At 41.9% G+C, this 21,721-nt stretch overlaps 1 protein-coding gene across 3 annotated transcripts; it reads right to left on the bottom strand.

Moving 5' to 3' along the window:
• Nucleotides 1-3,876: 3,876 nt before the first annotated feature.
• On the bottom strand, nt 3,877-21,522 carry LOC139381840 (poly(rC)-binding protein 3-like). 3 transcript variants are annotated; one of them, XM_071125648.1, is made up of 13 exons: nt 21,360-21,522; nt 15,212-15,277; nt 14,060-14,176; nt 13,861-13,917; nt 13,582-13,698; nt 13,251-13,382; nt 12,519-12,647; nt 12,025-12,120; nt 7,401-7,442; nt 6,886-6,961; nt 6,169-6,221; nt 5,634-5,803; nt 3,877-5,156 (listed from the first exon to the last, which is right to left on the bottom strand). In XM_071125648.1, exons 3-13 carry the CDS (start codon nt 14,135-14,137, stop codon nt 4,796-4,798), a joined length of 1,311 nt encoding a protein of 436 aa, XP_070981749.1. In that variant the 5' UTR covers nt 14,138-14,176; nt 15,212-15,277; nt 21,360-21,522; the 3' UTR covers nt 3,877-4,795. The 3 variants fall into 3 exon arrangements, with proteins under 3 accessions (XP_070981749.1, XP_070981751.1, XP_070981750.1); XM_071125650.1 differs by lacking the exon at nt 14,060-14,176 and having other exon boundaries at nt 21,360-21,503; XM_071125649.1 differs by lacking the exon at nt 15,212-15,277 and having other exon boundaries at nt 21,360-21,503.
• Between the last annotated feature and the right edge of the window lie 199 nt (nt 21,523-21,721).

The raw sequence follows: 21,721 nt of genomic DNA, 5'->3' as shown, positions 1-21,721 counted from the left end.
TAATTCGTAAAAATTCAAATAACTTCACAGATCTTCATTGTAAAGTGTTTAAACACTGTTTCCCATGCTTGTTCAATGAACCATAAACAATTAATGATCATGCACCTGTGGAATGGTCGTTAAGACACTAACAGTTTACAGACAGTAGTCAATTAAGGTCACAGTTATGAAACCTTAGTACACTAAAGAGGCCTTTCTACTGACTCTGAAAAACACCAAAAGAAAGATGCCCAGGGTCCCTGCTCATCTGTGTGAATCTGCCTTAGGCATGCTGCAAGGAGGCATGAGGACTGCAGATGCGGCCAGGGCAATAAATTGTAATGTCTGTACTGTAAGACGCCTAAGACAGCGCTACAGGGAGACAGGATGGACAGCTAATTGTCCTCGCAGTGGCAGACCATGTAACAACACCTGCACAGGATCGGTACATCTGAACATCACACCTGCGGGACAGGTACAGGATGGCAACAATAACTGCCTGAGTTACACCAGGAACGCACAATCCCTCCATCAGTGCTCAGACTGTCCGCAATAGGGTGAGAGAGGCTGGACTTAGGGATTATAGGCCTGTTCTAAGGCAGGTCCTCACCAGACATCACCCGCAACAACGTTGCCCATGGCCAGCGAAGAGCCTGGATCTCAATCCCATTGAGCACGTCTGGGACCTGTTGGATCGGAGGGTCAGGGCTAGGGCAATTCCCCCCAGAAATGTCCGGGAACTTGCAGGTGCCTTGGTGGAAGAGTGTGGTAATATCTCACAGCAAGCAAATCTGGTGAAGTCCATGAGGAGGAGATGCACTGCAGTACCTAATGCAGCTGGTGGCCACACCAGATACTGACTGTTACTTTTGATTTTGACCCCCCCTTTGTTCAGGGACACGTTATTCCATTTATGTTAGTCACATTTCTGTGGAACTTGTTCAGTTTATGTCTCAGTTGTTGAATCTTGTTATGTTCATACAAATATTTACACATGTTGAGTTTGCTGAAAATAAACTCAGTTGACAGTGAGAGGACGTTTATTTATTTTTTGTTTACATACATATACACACACAAACATCCCTCATAAACTTCAGGACTCCTTACCCTTTTCCATGAGAAAATAATATAATTTATAAAGCTTTCCAGTACCATAATTAAGCCCTTTGGTCTATGTCTTACTCCATGGTCATTGTCTGAAAATCTAGGCAACTAACTGAGTGAGTATGGCGATATGCAGCACTGCAGAGTGATTTTGCCCTTAAAATGCTTTTCATTCTCGATACTGTGTGTACTGCATTAATATAATTGATTATTTAGAGTAATTCAGTGTCTCTTCCCTTTTCCCTGTGACAGGGTGATAGGGGAAATCATTAATATAGCATTAAGCAAGAATCTGTGAACTCCTAACTGCCCAGGGACACAGCACAGCACACTGTTGGCAGTTGGCTGCTGCATTTACACTTCACCCAAAGGTTGAAATGGCTTCACTCGCTGTCATTACATTTCCATCCCCTATTAACTATTGATTATCACCAACAGCATTTTAGACCTGAATGGAAATAATACACAATTTGGACATGAGAAACATTGTTGAATATTGAGTTGATGTTTTGGGTTAAGCCAAGTTCATCTAAATGTTTTATTATTTAAAACAGTTTGTCCACTTTTTGTAGCTTAAAGGTACAGTGTATCATTTGACAGAAAGCAATATTATTTCATAGGAAACTAGGGTTTTAGACTAGGGTATTGACAGACAGAAGATTTGTGATGTGATTTGTGACCAACCACAAAAACAAGATTGAACAACTGATGCAATAAATAGCACACAACAGTCATACAAACATATCGATTAACAGAGATTTCACCAGCGAGACTACAGAGTACTCTATCAAGGTTTGCATAGCTAAACATGCTCCAAACTTAACTATAACTGCATTAGACTTTGTATGGTATGATCAGGATAACTATTATGACAAACTCTAGCCGGGGTATAACAGTCTTGTAAACTCCATATCCTGAATGCTGTCATGCAACTCTGTACAATTTCCCCCATAGGAATACTAGATATAAATAGTGTTAGTTCCTAGAAAAAGGTTATTTTGACAAAAATAACATAGACTTTAGTGTACAATAAATTATTGAAAAAGAATCTAGCAAAGTGGAAAGGTATTTGTGGACTCAATTACCATACCATATCTGAATTCTGTCTCACTCTTCATGTGAATGAGAAAGATATACTGTACAGAGGGTATCATAGATATTCCCCTCCCTTGGATTTCTTCACATTTTATTGTGTTACAAAGTGGGACTAAAATAGATTTAATTATACTTTTTTGGTCAATGATCTCAGTAAATGTCAAAGTGGGAAAAAAATCTACAATTTCTACAAAATTAATGAAGTATTCACCCCCCCACCCTGTGATTTCAGCTGTGAGTCTTCTTGGGTTAATCTTTGCCAATGTCAAGCACACCCATATCAATCCATTTTCAATCAAATGTATTTATAAAGCCTGTTTTACATCAGCAGATGTCACAGAGTTCTTATTAAGAAACCCAGCCTAAAAACAGAAACCCAGCCTAAAAACAGAAACCCAGCCTAAAACCAGAAACCCAGCCTAAAAACAGAAACCCAGCCTAAAAACAGAAACCCAGCCTAAAAACAGAAACCCAGCCTAAAAACAGCAAGCAATGCAGATGTAGAGGCACGGGGGCTAGGAAAAACTCCCTAGAAAGGCAGGAACCCAGAAAGAAAAGAGGAACCAGGCTATGAGGGGTTGCCAGTCCTTTTTTGGATGTGCCAGGTGGAGATTGTAAGAGTACATGGCCATTAAGGCCCATAACATGATGCAGCCACCACCATGCTTGAAAATAAGGAGGCAGTTACTCAGTGATGTGTTGTGTTGGATTTGCCCCAAACATAAGGCTTTGCATTTAGGCCAAAAAGTGTGTGTTTCCTTGCAGTATAACTTTAGTGCCTTGTTGCATACAGGATGCATGTTTTGGAATATATTTTATTCTGTATATTTCTATTCTTCTTTTCACTCATTCAGGTCATTATTGTAGCATAACTACAATGTTGTTGATCCATCCTCAGTTTTCTCCCATCACAGCCATTGAACTCTGTAGCTGTTTTAAAATCACCATTGGCCTCATTGTGTCATCCCTCAGCAGTTTCCTCCCTGTCCTGCATCTCAGTTCAGAACTGTATCTGTGCTGTGTCTGGGTGGTTTAATACATCATCCACAGCATAATTATTAATAGGACCTTTCTTAAAGAGATATTCAATGTCTGATTTGTTATTGTTACCCATCTACCAATCACTTCCCTTCTTTTTTTTGTTGTTGTTGACTTTTACCCCTTTAAGAGGCTTTCGAAAAGCTCCCTGGTCTTTGTAGTTGAATCTGTGCTTGAAATTCAAAACTTGACTGAGGGATCTTACAGATGTTGTATGTATTGGGGACAGAGGAAGGGTTAGTCATTCAAGTCAACAGCTATTATTTCACACAGAGTCCATGTGTAACTTACTATGTGATTTGTTAAGTCACATGTTTACTCCTAAACTAATTTAGGCTTGCCAAACAAAAGGGTGAATACTTATGCAACTAAAATATTTTAGTTATTACATTTTTATTAACTTGTAAACGTTTGTATAATTGTCTTTTCACCTTTATGGAGTATTTTGTTGTTTAGATCAATTACAAAAAAGTCACAATAAAATCCATTTCAATCCCACTTTGTAACACAACAAAATGTGAAAAAAATCCAAGGGGGGTGAATACTTATGATACCCACTGTATCAAAACAAGAATTATTCAAATTCAGGGTAACCTAACCTCAAGTGTGTGAATTGTTTAATTTTGCTGCACAATAAAAAATAGAAAATACCCATTTGTATTCACAAAAGGCTCAATTTATTTAAAATACATTATGTACGTTGTCATAAATATAATAAATTGGAATAGCTCATCAACAAAACTAAGGGTAGACCCTAATTAAAAACACAAGCATAAACATAACGTTGTTACAATATTGTGCTGCATCAATCACATACACTGAGAGCAGAGTAGAATATGAATTGGACTGTAGAGTTCTGTTCTCTTGGACTTCAGTTCTGAGAAAACCAAGTCACAAAAACAGCACTATATGAGTTAGTTAGGACAGTCCCACTCTACAGGATTCTTGTGTATTGTCAAAGCCACAAGAATCCAATATGGCTTCCTGGTAATCCTTTCAGCACTGCATATGCAACAACAACACTACAGAACACCCAAGCCTGTTACCACTGACGAGAGCCTATTGGAGGAGATAAGGAAATATGACAGCGGAATAGAGTGGAACAACCCTTGTTACAGTAAACATCACAGTAATAACTACTTTATAAAACAAGTAAACCTACCAATGGTATGCAGCTGCTACAGCGTCAATTCCTGTTTGAAACTAGACTTTTCCTAAGAATATCATTGGTCAACTACTTACATTGATACCAAACAAAGTACAGTACATTCTATCTGAGGAAATTGTTATATTGGAAGTATCAGCTGTTTCTGTGCATCACATACTGCAAGCCTGATAAATGGCTGTGTATTCTTATGTATGTTCAGATACACTAGGGGGTATTTAGCTTCACTTACAGTTGCAAACAATTATACTGATACACTAAAGTAGCTGAATGTCAGGTTTCATTATCAGTAGAGATATCCTTAATCATACAGTCAATATAACTTAATCAAGCTTTGCAACAGGGAACAAGTGTAATGCAGTACTGACCCCAAACACATTTTTGGATGGGGGATTCAATTCTTATCCTATTAAGTCAATATGGGGCAAATTTCTGGCGGTCAGATTTTTTCATGCCAGCAGTAGGTACTTTAGTGCTGTAAGGGGAGAGACCTTGTGGAAGGCCTGAGGCAGCTGCTGGGTGCATAGCCAGCATAGGGAGCGTTTTCATGCCAAGTAGACTGGAAACGGGGACAGCATAGTGCTGGGTGGGGATAGACTGTAAGGTGGAGGGGGAGTGCATGTTCATGGTGTCAGGGACTTGGGTAGTGGCAGCCATGACAGCCATAGAGGTTGGTGTGGAGACAGTGGGAACAGACTGAGAGAAGCTCATGTTGTTGAGGTCAACAGGTGATGCAGAGGAAGCAGCATGCATGGTGTATTTAGCCATCTCTAAGCTGTAAACAGATACAGGGAAGGTAGTCATTTTTTGGAGAGGATCGGGTGGGGAGAAAATGGGTAGGATTCAGCAAAGGTGTTGAAGAGAGGCATATCCAAAGAAAGTAGGAAAGAGAATGGGCAAAGCATTGGAGGAGAGTTGAAAAATAGAGAAAAAATAATTACATGAAGAATGTTATGTGTTAAAAGCAGAATTAATAAGACAAAAGGGTTTTCATGCTTTTGTGAGTATGGATCAGTTGATTGTAAGTAGACCCCAAGGCACTAAGATTAGATGTAATGCTTTTCCAAAAAACAAAACAATGTCATCCTTTCATCATGTCAACATTGTTTGTTTGACTATCTTGTCTGTTGTTTGACTATCTTGTCTGTTTTTCTCCTCTATTGTCAGCCGTATCTTGTCAGTTGTCTGTCATGTAGTGCATTATTGGTCACAACTCCCAATTGACCTGTTAGAGGTAGTGAGGCAGTCTTACCTGGCATTGATGAGGTAGTGTGCCACATTGATGCTGGTCGGAGAGCCTATGATCGTGACTTGGCGCATGGGCGATCCGTCCGTGGCACTGGCTATCTTAATGTGAGCTCCTGACACCTGGCGAATCTCATTGACCTTGCTTCCGTGTCTGCCAATTATGGAGCCAATAAGCTGAGGGAAAGATTGGAAAGTGAAAATGAAAATGAAAAGATGTGTCATGCATGTTGCTCGTGCATTATCAGTCCAATTAAAATATCTGCATCCTCCATAATGTTATCTCCCCAATTGGAATATCTGACATTTTCCTTGCCAATTTGGACATCTGACTATTTTATTTCTCTCAGTTTGGAAACATGTCTACCTAAAAGATAAGAATAGAACATAATGTAGAGAGATAGCATTCAGTTGGCTTACATTTCGGGAAAACAACCATTTCAGCTGTCATTCTCATTTTAGAGCAGCGAAACGGGTGCCTAAAAGAATGTGATCTATATGACGTACATTGTATGATGCTGATGAGACTGAGCAAAACTTACTTCATTGGGTATTGCCAGCTCCTGAGAACTGGTGGGGACAGAGGCACCCATTCCTGCAGAGTAGGACATAGCATGGTAACGACAGTGCTACATCGTTTCCATATGCACTGAATATAATGGCATTGTATGCTATGTCTGATGCCGGAGGCATCACATTCATGAACTATTTGGCAACTGTCAACAATTCAGGTCATATTGCATGCACATCTAACATGAAACTATAACATGATACCACAAAAAAAAGAGCAAAGTTCCTTAACACATTATTAATAGACCTTAGCATTACAATCAGGGAATTTTCTCATTTTGAAGTGCACCATTTTTTTTGTTGTTGCAATACCCTGTCAGGCAATAATTCTCCCTGTTTGAATGTTGTGTTATTTCAATTTGCTTGCTTGTTTGTTGTGGGGTAGAATACGTGGGGGTGGTATAGGTCAGGATTGGTATGGAGGGTGTAAGAAACAGAGGAGAATCATTGCCAAGGTCAAGGAGAGGGGTCTGTAAGTTGTAGGCTACCACTTCATATAGAAAGGGCTCCATCTTTTCAGACATACAGTAGAACATAACCATGTCAAATAATGGAAAGAAGATGTGCTCCTTCCAGAAGCAGAAGAGGGTTTTTGATTGGTGTGATGAGCACAGCAGGACAGAGAGTGGAAGAAAGAGGACAAAGAGAGAGGGATAGATGGACTTCCCCAGGGAGCCTTGGGTACGTACCAGGGAAGGTAGGGTTGCTCTGCCCAAGGGAAGGGAGGGGGATATGCTGCATAGCCAACTGGTGAAGCTTGGTCAACTGCAGGGTAGGAAGGAAGTTAGAACTAACCAATCAAACCAGATTATTTCAGAGGAGATGACAGCTATAGCTACCATACAGAACCAATCTGAAGTTCAAACACAGAGTTCAAAGTGTGTGTTAATTTGGTGAAGAATTTGACGAGGGTCATCAGAATCCTGCTGGCTTGTCATGGAAGTGATTTGATTTGTCATTATTACATGTGGTATTTCTATGAGCAAGAAGGGCCAAGCCATCATTAGTTTTGCTTTATGGTCCCTGTCTTTGCTGACACTCTTTTGAAAGAAAGCACGCTGCTATGTTAGTGTTAGTAAAGACTACAGTACAGGAAAGTGCTAGTGTTTCATCCTTGCTTGCTTGCTTGGAAGGCAGTGGTGGTGGTGGTGGGCAGGAGTGGGTCATTGGGGTGGGTGTTACTGGATCAGACAAATACACTTACATCTTGATGTGGAAAAGCATACTGTCCTTGAATTGTGAAGGCCTGAAAAAAATGGGATACAATATTGATTGGGTTACTATAACTGTTTGAACATTTTTACTCTTGTCCCTTTCTGATTATTTTCAAAAGAGTTGCAACACGTGAGAATTGAATGTAGCTTCTATGCTGCTTTATTCACATCCCCGAAATCTGTAAGACCTTTAAAAAATGTCCCATGTTTTTATCTACTACCTCCATGGTTCGATCCACCTAATTTAATCTAAAAGATAATCCATTCGTTTTTTGTTTTTTTTAAATGTGAAAGGTCACATTGGATTTTGCTACATGTAAGATGAGAGCGCATAATGCACAATGTTACATGACAAAGTTAGAGGTTTAAGCGTCATATTTGTCTAGCATTGATGCACATCAGTACGTTGCCGTTATTTGTAAAGGGAAGATGGGCTTACTAACAGCTGTGTACTTCCATGACAGATCTGACCAGGGGCAATAGATGTTTCAGTCAACTGGCTGTAGCAGCAATTTCTCCTCATCTGGCCACTCACAATCTACAAATAGTGGTGAGATGTCTTTATATGCAGATTCTTCCCTCTAGTGGTGAAAGATACCCTGGTTGATGTTTGGCTTGTGCATTGTTTCACTTCATAATTACATTTCATAACTTGATTACTCTGAATTGAAAAAGGCCAGGAAAATGCAGAATCTGCATTTTAATTGGAAAAACAGGAAATGCAATGAATTTCCATGAAATTCCAAGAATGAGGGCCTCCCAAGTGGCGCAGTGGTCTAAGGCACTGAGTGGCAGTGCTAGCTGTTCCTCTAGAGGTTCTGGGTTCGACCTTGAGACCCAGGGGGCGGCGCACAATTGGCCCATCGTCGTTAGGGCCTTGTCCCATCGCGCACTAGTGACTCCTGTGGTGGGCCTGGCGCAGTGCACGCTGACATGATCGCCAGGTGTACGGTGTTTCCTCTGACACATTGGTGCTTCTGGGTTAAGTGGGCATTGTGCCAAGAAGCAGTGGTTGGATTGTGTTTCGGAGGATGCATTGGCTCTCAACCTTCGCCTCTCCCGAGTCTGTATGGGAGTTGCAGCGATGAGACAAGACTGTAACTACCAATTGGATACCATGAAAAAGGGGGTAAAAAAAAAAATGCAAAAAAAATGTTGTAATTCGTGGAATGATTGTTGCCAAGTTTGCATTTTTACCAGAGCTCATTTTTATACACATATTTAATTACAAGCAGGTATGTTAATTAATGTACAAAACAACATTATGTGGCTAGTAGCTGTCCTTCCAGCCTTCCACAGAGTTAGATGACCAAATGTGAATTCATTTATCGTCATATAACAGGTTAATTTTCAAGGAATTCATTAGCATGGACACATACATTAACATTTCTAATGGAAGTGACCTATCCTCATAACTATGCAGAATGCCTTGAACATGGTGGCTTTTTTAGCAAGGTGATCGACAATGTCCTGAACATAACGTCATCACCCTTAGAAAGATATTTGATCATATACATTTACATTTTACATTTTCGTCATTTAGCAGACACTCTTAGTCAGAGCGACTTACAAGTTAGTGCAATCATCTTACGATAGCTAGGTGAGACAACCACATATATCACTCATAGTAAGTACATTTTTCCTCAACAAAGTAGCTATCAGCAAAGTCAAGTGCGAGTGTTAGTTCACAAAAGGCAAAAAAATAAGAGGGTGGGTGGTGCTGTGGTATTATTTAAGATACTCTTTGAAGAGGTAGAGTTTCAGATGTTTTTGGAAGATGGGCAGGTCCTAGCTTTAGGGCACATATGTCAGAGTCAAGGCCCGCGGGCCACATCCGGCCCGCAAGAAGGTTTTTTACGGCCCCTGGGATGATCTTGATTTATTATTAGAACCGGCCCGCAGCAAGCCGGCAGCCCGCAGATCTTTTACACGCACCAATACTACATTTCCCACAATGCAAAGGTGACGCACCGAGCAGTAGGCTGCTTCATTTCAATATTTATTGGCACAGCAGTCGTCAGCATCACAGTAAAATTAACTTTCAGATACCCATCAAAAATGGCAAAACGGAAGGTGGATACTGAGAACCGGGGGTTTCAAACAAGGTGGGAGTCGGAGTATATGTTCACGAAGGTAGCTGGAAAACCTGTGTGTCTTCTGTGTGGAGAAAGTGTGGCGGTACTGAAAGAGTATAATCTGAGACGACATTATGAAACGAAACACGCGGACAAAAACAAGAATATGGACATGGAACAAAGGCTACAAAAGGCAGAGGAATTAAAACGAGGCCTCAAATCTCGACAGGCTCTGTTCAAAAAAGCCAAATCACAAGGCCAGGCTGCTGTCAAGGCCAGTTTTATTTTGGCAGAAGAGATCGCTAAATCAGCCCGGCCATTTACGGAGGGGGATTTCATCAAAAACTGCATGATTAAAGTTTGTGACGAAGTTTGCCCAGAAAAAAGGCAACTCTTTTTAAATGTGAGTCTGAGCAGAAACACCATTGCCGAGAGAGTAGACCAGTTGTCCATCAATCTAAAAGAGCAGCTTGTGAAAAAGGGAAAAGATTTTATTGCATATTCCTTGGCTGTGGATGAGAGCACCGACATTTCTGACATTGCCCAGTTGTCAATTTTCATCCGCGGAGTGGACTCCAACCTAAGCGTGACAGAGGAGTTTTTGGCTTTACGTCCTATGCATGGCACAACTACGGGGCATGATTTGTATGAAGAGGTGTCAAGATGTGTAAATGAGATGGAGCTGCCTTGGGAAAAACTCGTGGGTTTGACAACCGACGGAGCACCTGCGATGTGTGGACACAGGAGCGGACTGGTGGCGAAGATACGGGAAAAGATGCAAGAGGAAAACGCGACAGGTGAGCTGACAGCTTATCATTGTATCATACACCAGGAAGCGTTGTGCGGTAAAGCCTTGAAAATGGAGCATGTAATGAGCATCATCACGCGCACAGTTAACTTTATCAGAGCCAAAGGTTTGAATCACCGCCAGTTCAAGGCATTTCTGACGGAGTTAGAAACGGAGCATGGTGATTTGCCTTATCACACAGAGGTGCGATGGCTAAGCCAGGGAAAGGTGCTTCAAAGATGTTTCGAGCTTCGTGAGGAGATTTGTCTGTTCTTGGACAGCAAAGGGAAAGACACAACACAACTCCGAGACGAAATGTTTCTGTGTGAAATGGCTTTTCTGTGTGACATTACGAGTCATCTGAATGCAATAAACTTGCAGCTGCAGGGTCGGGATCGTGTCATCTCTGATATGTACAGTACAGTGAAGGCATTTAAAACCAAACTGACTCTGTGGGAGACGCAGATGCGGAAAGAAAATTTGAGCCACTTTCCCAGCTGCCAGACCATGAAAGAGAAGCTCTCTACCAGTGCGTTCCCGAGCACACAGTTGGCTGATAAAATAGGTATGCTTGCCGCTGACTTTCGACGCCGATTTGCTGACTTTGAAGCACAAAAAAGCAGGTTGGAACTGCTCGGTAACCCATTTGCTGTTGACGTGGAAAGCTCACCACCAAACCTCCAAATGGAGTTGATTGACCTCCAATGCAATGATGCACTGAGGGCAAAATATGCGGCAGTGGGTGCTGCGGAGTTCGCCCGTTTCCTCCCCGGCACAATGCCCCAGCTGCGCATCCAGGCTGCTCAAACGTTGTCTATGTTTGGCAGCACATACCTGTGTGAACAACTGTTTTCTTTGATGAACCTGAACAAAACATCACACAGAAGTCGACTTACTGCTGAACACCTCCACTCAATTCTGAGGATTTCTTCAGCTCAGAGCCTTACCCCGAACATTGATGAACTTGTGGAAAAGATGGGACACCACCAAGTATCACCCTCAACCTCAAACAAGTGAACATTACTGTGCAATCACATATTTAGAGTTTTTACTCAGTTCAAGTTTAAAAGTTAAAATTTAATATTTGTTTTCACTGCATGTTACTTCTCCTTAAACAAAGTGTTGTTTTTGATTAATAGATTTTTGCACTTTATTTTTTTGTATTTCAATCCAATTATATTTTAAAAATATTTCAGTTGAGTGGATGATAGCAAATTGCTATTATTGTTTTTTCTTTGAAGTAAATTTAGCCCACTTTTGCTAAAATAGAAAATATAGTCTACTGATGGTGCCTTGAATACCGGTTTCTTTCATTTAATGTTCATGTTATGGGGATATTTATATAAAGGAAATTTGTCTTTTGTGTCTGTTGAAAATTAAAGATTACTGACAGAGCCATAAGAAAATATTGCTTTATTTATCTGATCATATTGTAATATATTTGTTAGGTTTTCAGTAGGTTCAATTAGGTTCACTAGACTATATGCGTCATTTAAAAAATTTTCAATGAACATTCGAACAGTCCGGCCCTCGTCTTGTAGCTGATTTTTTTATTTGGCCCTCCGTCCATTTGACTTTGACACCCCTGCTTTAGGGGGAAGCTGGTTCCACCATTGGGGTGCAAGGACAGAGAAGGACACTTGCCATCACTTGCCAATCATTAGTGCCAAAGGGCTGATGTGTGTGGGTTTTTTTTTACCTTGCTGTTTTGTATTAAAGTGTCACTTTTGTATATGCAAAAATGGTACTCACTTGTGAGGCAAGTTGTTGTTGTTGTTGAAATACTGGATGGCCAGCTCCAGGCATGGTCTTGGGGCGATATGGGATTGTTGCTCCTTTGGGCGGTGACTGAAGACACGAACAAACAACAAACAGCAATGGCTGATTGGACAAACACATCACTATCAACAACAGGTTTCATTTTTTTATTTAACCTTTATTTAATTAGGCAAGTCAGTTAAGAACAAATTCTTATTTACAATGACGGCCTACCCGGGCCAAACCCTCCCCTAACCCGAACGACGCTGAGCCAACTGTGCGCCACCCTATGGGGCAGGTAGTGAGATTGCATTGTTTCTTAGATGACTTTGATATCAATTGGTCTGATATATCTGTAGCCTCCATTATTATGGTGTGAACCTGAGTTAAATACCATAATTATGGAGCCTATAGCCATTTCAGGTCTGCCCAAACAGCTAATTGGATGCTATAATAATACTGTATGTTAATTGTATTGGCATGATTACCTCCAGCATGACAGAGCAGATGTGTCTGACACACTGCGTGATGGCCTGAGGAGTGCCTGAGATAGTGACAGCTCTCTCAGTGGATTCCGGCAGCATGTCCCCTGCCACCTGCACCTGAGCACCTGTGGTCTGGACATATCATACAATAGGAGTCAATTACAGAGATAAGGAATTACTTGTCAAAAGATTACATAGGCCATTAGATCATATATTATTAACATATTACAAATATATTGTATAATTGTACAATGTCGGATATTTATATTTGACATGCACCATGTTCATGTTGTACAAATTTGACTGCTGGACAGCGCACACAAGATTTGGTTCTGTGTTCCAAGATTATGTCAACATAAATATTTGACATCTAATTATTCGGAGAGTGCAATCCTGCTCATTGTTCATTTACTGTGTTTACAATGAAGATTCAGCACCCCATTCCGTCGATGAATACATTATTTAGAGTGAGCACATTGTTTGGCACTCCACACTTATCAGTCTCCCTGAATAGTGTTGTGTGGTGCTGTTGCGTCATTGTAATTAATACACCTGAGGCTGTTTCATTGGGTGATTGAAAGGTTAGGAAGGGATCACCAGATATGTGCTGTATAAACAACTCCTAAAGTCATGAGTTGGCTATACAGCTCAAACAGATCTGGGAGCAGTCTAAATCAAATGAGCCCCCGCTGGACAAATGTAAATGAGAGATGCTTGAGGCCTAGCTTCTTTTACCTCTCGGATCTCCTTGATCTTGGAGCCTCCTTTGCCTATCAAGGAGCCACATTGACTGCCTGGGAACACAAGGCGGAGTGTCACTGGAGGATGGCTTGTTACAGTGCTGTTTGTCATTGCAGCTGTAATGTCCTGAAATAGAGGTTTAGACAACAGTTTTTAAGGTTATCAAAAAATAGGGGTCTGATCTCAGAAATGATATCATGGGCTTTTGTACTGTATCATTCATTGAAGTCAATGGAAGATTTGAGTCAAATGTTGCCACAAGGTGAGGAAATGAGTTACTTTAGTACTTACAGGATGTTAACATGGTACCAGAGTATTTTGTTACCTCCTCAAACTTCTCAGCGATCATAGAGAAAGCTCTGAAGATGCCCTCTGTTGGTCCTGTGATGGTAACAATCCTCTCTGGAGAAGATCCCTCTGAAATGTTGATGCGAGCGCCACTCTGGAAACACTCACAGAGTTTTAGGTGAGTCGTGTAAAACATACACTTTATTCAAGAAAGCAAGGCATACACTGTATTCCAATTCTATTGACATTTTATTTCCGTTATATTGAGAAAAAAAAACATGTTTTTTTTAATAACAGTTGTAGGGATAAGACTTACCTCCTCTCTCATCTTTTTGACGGTTTCCCCTTTCTTTCCAATTATGCTGCCCACTTCCTGTTAATGAGACACCCAAAAATGTAGCATCAACATTTCTAAGCCTTAAATCAACAACAATCCTAAAAAATTATGTGATCTGACAATCAGAATAATGTCAAAAAAAAGAGGGATATGTTGTAATGATGAGACGTGCGTTTACCTTCCCATGCATGAGAAGCCGAAACGTGAGGGTAACATTCAGCCCCCCCCCTGAGGCCCCATCTTCCTTGTCAGACATATTCACACTTATCAACGGACTAGACACTCATACAACACTCTGTAGACAAAAACAGGGACCCAATTCACATGAAACTGGCATAGTCAATAGATTTTGTTCAGTCGGTCATAACATAACATAAAAATTCAAAAGCCCTGCACGACCCTTGAAATGTATCCAATATAACAGGCAGTCAATAAAACTCGAATGGAAAGGCTTTCCCAGAATTAATCAGACAATTAATTTGTCATTTTACAATTAAAGAGTTTTCCCTATAATGCCGTTGTCTTTGATTTTGACGTCAAGTTTTTCACCACATATGAACTCAAAAGTTAAATCCAAGCCTCCAGAGTGAAATGTGCCCACATACCGGTAAGCATGCATGGTAACATATTTCTTTATCATTAGCCCGATGATGCAAGGCTGATCATTATCCTGTTTTAGCGGTTGATAGTTGCTACTGGGTAAAATTAGCTTTGCCCCTGGTGTGATGCTCACATGGGACTCCCTCATTAGTTCCATCTAAACAGAACATGTGTGACTCTTCTTTGATTATACAAAAAGGAACTGCTTGAGTCCTACAGAGAAGAAGATCAACTGATGTCTGTGTGACTGTCTCTAACATGACCCTGCCAATATCACACTGTGGGAGAACAATGTCCCACTGTTCGCATGTAACATTCATCCTATACCCAAAACCACAGAGGAATGTCTCTGAATATAACACAGACGGAAGTAGGACACTCAACATGGACATACATGCTACTTGGTGAGGGTGAATGCAACGGTCTAAGGCACTGCATCTCAGTACTAGAGGCGTCACGACAAACACCCTGGTTTGAATCCAGGCTGTGATTGGGATTTCCATAGGGCGGCGCACAATTGTCCCAGCATCGTCCCGGTTTAGCCGGTGTAGGCAGTCAATGTAAATAAGAATTTGTTCTTAACTGAACAGAATCATTTTTTCAACCAACCAAAATTATTTCAAATATTTCCCAAGGCTACAACAATGCTCTAAATATAACTGTATTTGTCACTTATGTATCTTACAAAGTGTGACTCCTGCATGATGTTTGACCCCACTCAGATACTTACATAGTTTAATAGGATCTCTACGCACACACCAATTGATGAAGACACAGCTTTGCCGCCATGCCACACCTAAAAAGGGCATGGAAGCAACAAGGATTGATCATGAGTAAAATAATGTTTGAGTTTGACAATAACATCCCACTGGGCACAGAGGTCAGTTTAACATCTAGTTTGGATTTACATTTGGTTGAGTTGTCAACTAATGTGAATTCAACGTGGAATCAACAATTTTTTTTAATTGTCATTGGAATTAGGTTAAAGGTTAGGTGAACAAAATATTAAATTCCCTGACGTTGATGACTTTTTGCAAATCAATCAGTTTCCACATTGATTCAACGACATCACATACATTTTTGGAGTTGAAATGACGTGGAAACCACATTGATTCAACCAATTTTGCCCAGTGGAATATCATCACATTCACACAGCACATATTTGTTTCATTACAATTGCTTCAATATTCATAATAATTCTCCAATAAAATGTGGGTTTTCTTAAGGGTCCTCAACTTCCTGCTTGTGAACAAGGACAATTGGAGAGCTAGGTCAAGCCTGGGTCAATTCCCAGCAAGCAATGCAAAAATCTACACACATTCCATTGTTGCAAATACCAGACAAGGGCCATTTCAAAAATAATATACTATCGTTGCAAATAACAATATTAGGAATCCAAAAAGTTGTTGAGCAGCCAGCAGGGTACGGTGCCTTCGGAAAGTATTCAGACCCCTTGACTTGTTCCACATTTTGTTAGGTTACAGCCTTATTCTAAAATGTATTCACTTGTACTTTTCCCTCATCAATCTGCACACAATACCCAATAATAGCAAAGCAAACACTGGTTTATAGAAATGTTTGCTAATAAATTAAAAATTAAAAACTGAAATATCACATTTACGTATGTATTCAGACCCTTTACTCAGTACTTTGTTGAAGCAACTATGGCAGAAGTTAAAGCCTTGAGTCTTCTTGGGTATGACGCTACAAGCTTGGCACACCTGTATTTGGGTGTTTCTCCGATTCTTCTCTTGTGATCCTCTCAAGCTCTGTCAGATTGGATGGGGAATGTTGCTGCACAGCTATTTTTGGGTCTCTCCAGAGATGTTTGATCGGGTTCAAGTCCGGGCTCTGGCTGGGCCACTCAAGGACATTCAGAGACTTGTCCCGAAGCCACTCCTGCGTTGTCTTGACTGTGTGCTTAGGGTCGTTGTCCTATTGGAAGGTGAACCTTCACCACAGTCTGAGGTCCTGAGCACTCTGGAGCAGGTTTTCATCAAGGATCTTCCTGTACTTTGCTCCGTTCATCTTTGCCTCGATCCTGACTAGTCTCCCAGTCCCTGCCGCTGAAAAAACAACAACATCCCCACAGCATGATGCTGCCACCATCATCCTTCACCGTAGGGAGGGTGCCAGGTTTCCGCCAAATAGTTCAATCTTGGTTTCATCAGACCAGAGAATCTTGCTTCTCATGGTCTGAGAGTCTTTAGGTGACTTTTGGCAAACTCCAAGCGGGCTGTCATGTGCCTTTTACTGAAGAGTGGCTTTCGTCTGGCCACTCTACCATAAAGGCCTAATTGGTGGTGTGCTGCAGAGATCGCTGTCTTTCTGGAAGGTTCTCCCATCTCCATAGAGGAACTCTAGAGCTCTGTCAGAGAGACTATCAGGTTCTTGATCACCTCCCTGACCAAGGCCCTTCTCCCCCGATTGCTTAGTTTGGCAGGGCAGCCAGCTCCAGGAAGAGTCTTGGTGGTTCCAAACTTCTTCCATTAAAGAATGATGGAGGCCACTTTGTTCTTGGGGACCTTCAATGCTGCAGAAATATTTTGGTACCCTTCCCGATATCTGTGCCTCGACACAATCCTGTCTCGGAGCTCTACAGACAATTCCTTCGACCTCATGGCTTGCTCTGACATGTGCTGTCAACTGTGGGACCTTATATAGACAGGTGTGTGCCTCCAAATCATGTCCAATCAATTTACCACAGGTGGACTCCGATCAAGTTGTAGAAGCATCTCAAGTATGATCAATGGAAACAGGATGGACCTGAGTTCAATTTCGAGACTCTTAGCAAAGGGTCTGAATACTTATGTAAATAAAGTATTTCTGTTTTTTATTTTGTATAAATTTGCAAAAATGTCTAAAAACCTGTTTTCGCTTTGTCATTATGCGGTATTGTGTGTAGATTGCTGAGGAAATTGTTTTATTTAATACCTTTAGAATAAGGCTGTAACGTGTCAAATGTGGAAAAAGTCAAGGGGTCTGAATACCTTCCCGAATGCACTGTATATATGGCCTAACAAGAGTGATTCCCTTGTCTGTGTCAGTTTAAGGTACTGTAAATGCATCCAACAAACAGCAACATCCCAGCCTAATCCTATAGGCCAGGATTTGTTTGGTTAATGCTTAAGACCCTTCTGACCCATTTCTTTCACCTCTAGCATGTCAGCACCCACTCACTACTTTAGAACAAAACACTGATACAAAACAGCAGCCATAAACATGATTTACAGATTATCTCATATTTCAATCATTCATGCTTTTCCCAAACAACAACAAACAAACATGTGCAGTGACAACGGATTTTAATAACAATTTCATCTTTGTGAGCAAAATTCAATTACGCGTCAGTGTTCACATGTACTCTTGACTAACTCTTATCTTGAGAACAAAATCGATATTGAATTTGATCTTTGATACTCATGAAATAGTCATTTCTGGAAGATATTTATCATAAGAAAAATGACTTTGTTCAGAGACTGTGTTGTGGCCCGCGCCCTAATTGTGCGTTATAGGGCCTAAATACTGTTCTGTAACATCGGAGTATATTAAAACCTTCCTCTCACATCATGCAACGAGATTAGGCCAATCTAAACTTGGGGATAAAATAAATGTTTTCCTGGTATACAAGGGCATAGAACATTGGCAAACATATTTATACTTAAAACCACCATTTTTTACCTAAAGCCTCACCTTTATATCAGTTTCGTCAATAAAATGCAGTTCTGTACATAAAATGGAATACTGCATGGAATACAATGGAACAAAACATTCTCTGACGCTTGTCGGACATGGCAGGGCTTGAAAACCATTACGGACTACAAAGGGAAACCCAGACACAAGCTGCCCAGTAACGCGAGCCTAGCAGATGAGCTAAATGCCTTTTATATTCGCTTCGAGGCAAGCAACACTGAAGCATGCATGAGAGCACAGGCGTTCTGGATGACTGTGTGATAATGCTCTCAGTAGTCGATGTGAACAAAACATTCTTTTTTTGTGTGTGTATTTTCACCCCAATTTCGTGGTATCCAATTAGTAGTTACAGTCTTGTCTCATCGCTGCAACTCCCGTACGGATTTGGGAGAGGCGAAGGTCGAGAGCCGTGCGTCCTCCGAAACATACCCCAACCAAACCGCACTGCTTCTTGACACAATGCCCGCTTAACCTGGAAGCCAGCCGCACCAATGTATCGGAGGAAACACCATACACCTGACGACCATGTCAGCGTGCACTGCGCCCGGCCCACCACAGGAGTCGCTAGTGAGCAATAGGACAAGGATATCCCTGCCGGCCAAACCCTCCCCTAACCCGGACGATGTTGGGCCAAGTGTGCGCCACCCCATGGGTGTCCCGGTCGCGGCCGGCTGCAACAGAGATAGAACTCGAACCCATAATCTCTATCAGCACAGCGAGCACTGTGATGCAGTGCCTTAGACCACTGTGCCACTCGGGAGGCCCCCTGAACAAAACCCGATGGTTCACATCAACACCATTATCCCAGTAACCCTAGACCCACTCCAATCTACATATCGCCCAAACAGATCCACAGATGACGCAATCTCTATTGCACTCCACACTGCCCTTTCCCACCTGGACAAAAGGAACACTTATGTAAGAATGCTATTCATAGCGTTCAACACCATAGTACCCTCAAAGCTCATCACTAAGCTAAGGATCCTGGGACTAAACCCCTCCCTCTGTAACTGGATCCTGGATTTCCTGATGGGCCGCCCCCAGGTGGTGAGGGTAGGTAGCAACACATCTGCCAATCTGATCCTCAACACTGGAGCTCCCCAGGGGTACGTGCTCAGTCCCCTCCTGTACTGCCTGTTCACCGACAGCTGTATGGCCAGGCACAACTCCAACACCATCATTAAGTTTGCAGACGACACAACAGTGGTAGGCCTGACCACCAACAACGACGAGACAGCCTATAGGGAGGAAGTCAGAGACCTGGTCGGGTGGTGCCAGAATAACAACCTATCCCTCAACGTAACCAAGACTAAGGAGATGATTGTGGACTACAGGAAATGGAGAACTGAGCACGCCCCAATTCTCATCGACGGGGCTGTAGTGGAGCAGGTTGAGAGCTTCAAGTTCATTGGTGTCCACATCAACAACAAACTAGAATGGTCCAAACACACCAAGACAGTCGTGAAGAGGGCATGACGAAGCCAATTCCCCCTCGAAACTAAAAAGATTTGGCATGGGTCCTGAGATCCTCAAAAGGTTCTACAGCTGCAACATCGAGAGCATCCTGAGTGGTTGCATCACTGCCTGGTACGGCAATTGCTCGGCCTCTGACTGCAAGGCACTACAGAGGGTAGTGCGTACGGCCCAGTACATCACTGGGGCTAAGCTGCCTGCCATCCAGGACCTCTACACCAGGTGGTGTCAGAGGCCTAAAAATTGTCAAAGACCCCAGCCACAGACTGTTCTCTCTTCTACCGCATGGCAAGCGGTACCGGAGTGCCAAGTCTAGGACAAAAAGGCTTTATACCAGTTTCTACCCCCAAGCCATAAGACTCCTGAACAGGTAATCAAATGGCTACCCGGATTATTTGCATTGTGTGCCCCATCCCCTCTTTTACACTGCTGCTACTCTCTGTTTATCATATATGCATAGTCACTTTAACTATACATTCATATACATACTACCTCAACTGGGCTGACCAACCAGTGCTCCCGTACATTGGCTAACCAGGCTATCTGCATTGTGTCCCACCCACCAACCCCTCTTTTACGCCACTGCTACTCTCTGTTCATCATATATGCATAGTCACTTTAACCATATCTACATGTACATACTACCTCAACCAGCCTGAATTAACCGGTGTCTATATGTAGCCTCGCTACTTTTAAAGCCTTGCTACTGTATATAGCCTGTCTTTTTACTGTTGTTTTATTTATTTACCTACCTACTGTTCACCTAATACCTTTTTTTGCACTATTGGTTAGAGCCTGTAAGTAAGCATTTCACTGTAAGGTTGTATTCGGCGTACGTGACAAATAAACTTTGATTTGAACTGCTCGGCATCTGACCGTAAGGCGCTACAGAGGGTGGTGCGAACGGCCCAGTACATCACTGGGCTTCCTGCCATCCAGGACCTATATAATAGGCGGTGTCAGACGAAAGCCCATAAAATTGGCAGAGACTCCAGTCACCCAAGTTATAGACTGTTTTCTAGGACCAAAAGGCTCCTCAACAGCTTCTACCCACAAGCAATTAGACTGCTGAACAATTCATCAAAATTGCCCCCTCTTGTACACTGCTGCTACTCGCCGTTTGTTTGTTACCTATGCATAGTCACTTCGCCCTCACCTACATGTACAGATTACCTCAACTAGCCTCAACCCCTGCACACTGACTCAGTACCGGTGCCCCCTGTATATAGCCTCGTTATTGTTATTCTTATTGTGTTACTTTTTATTATTACCTTTTTATTGTAGCCTACTTGGTAAATATTTCCTTCTTCTTGAACTGCACTGTTGGTTTAACGGCGTGTAAGTAAGCATTTCGCGGTAAAGTCTACACTTGTTGTATTCGGCGCATGTGGCAAATAAAGTTTGATTTTGATTTTAATTTAACAATAAGGGTATAGAAACTCAATGACGCGGGTAGCTAAGTATGTGTCAACTCAGGGAAGACGGCTATTGTAAGTCTACTTCACAGAACTCAAGATAAGAGTGCAATTTATTTGTAAATCGTTAAAAGAACAGGGGATTAAAGTCTACGGTTGAGTAAGACTACTGTAGTTTCTTCTTTGCAATATTAGTACCAAGGGAAACATAACGTATCTGAAAGCCTAAATCCTCTGTTAGCCCCATTGGTTGAGGGGCCTGTAATGTGACAAGAACTATTAGTATTAAACACTAACCTGCTGTTTTAGTATAAATATTAGTTCCTCTTCCTCATCTCTCCAGAATGAGTAGTCCTCTAGTTTTACAGTCGTCGTTAAATGTTTGACCCCCTTTGTTGTCAGTTATTGCACAGAGAATCGACAGATGGCTGGCTATCTGTGCCCCTAGACTGGCTAGAGTGAGGTTGGCTTTGCTATTTGTCCGTCCTCTAGTTTAGCCCTAGATAATCCCCTACAGAGGGCAAAATAACCTGCATCTCTCCATTTCAGTGGCACATGAGAGGTGTTGCTCTGTGGAAAGATCCACCAGCTGCTGAGGCCTGAGGGCAGGGCAAATTGGCTCCTCTGCAGGACACTGTCCAGAGAGCGCTATGGTTATA

Source organism: Oncorhynchus clarkii, chromosome 23, assembly GCF_045791955.1.
Source record: "Oncorhynchus clarkii lewisi isolate Uvic-CL-2024 chromosome 23, UVic_Ocla_1.0, whole genome shotgun sequence".
Classification (NCBI taxonomy): domain Eukaryota; kingdom Metazoa; phylum Chordata; class Actinopteri; order Salmoniformes; family Salmonidae; genus Oncorhynchus; species Oncorhynchus clarkii.
The sequence above is the reverse complement of the archived record's forward strand: the minus strand, read 5'-3'. Positions and strand labels throughout refer to the sequence as shown.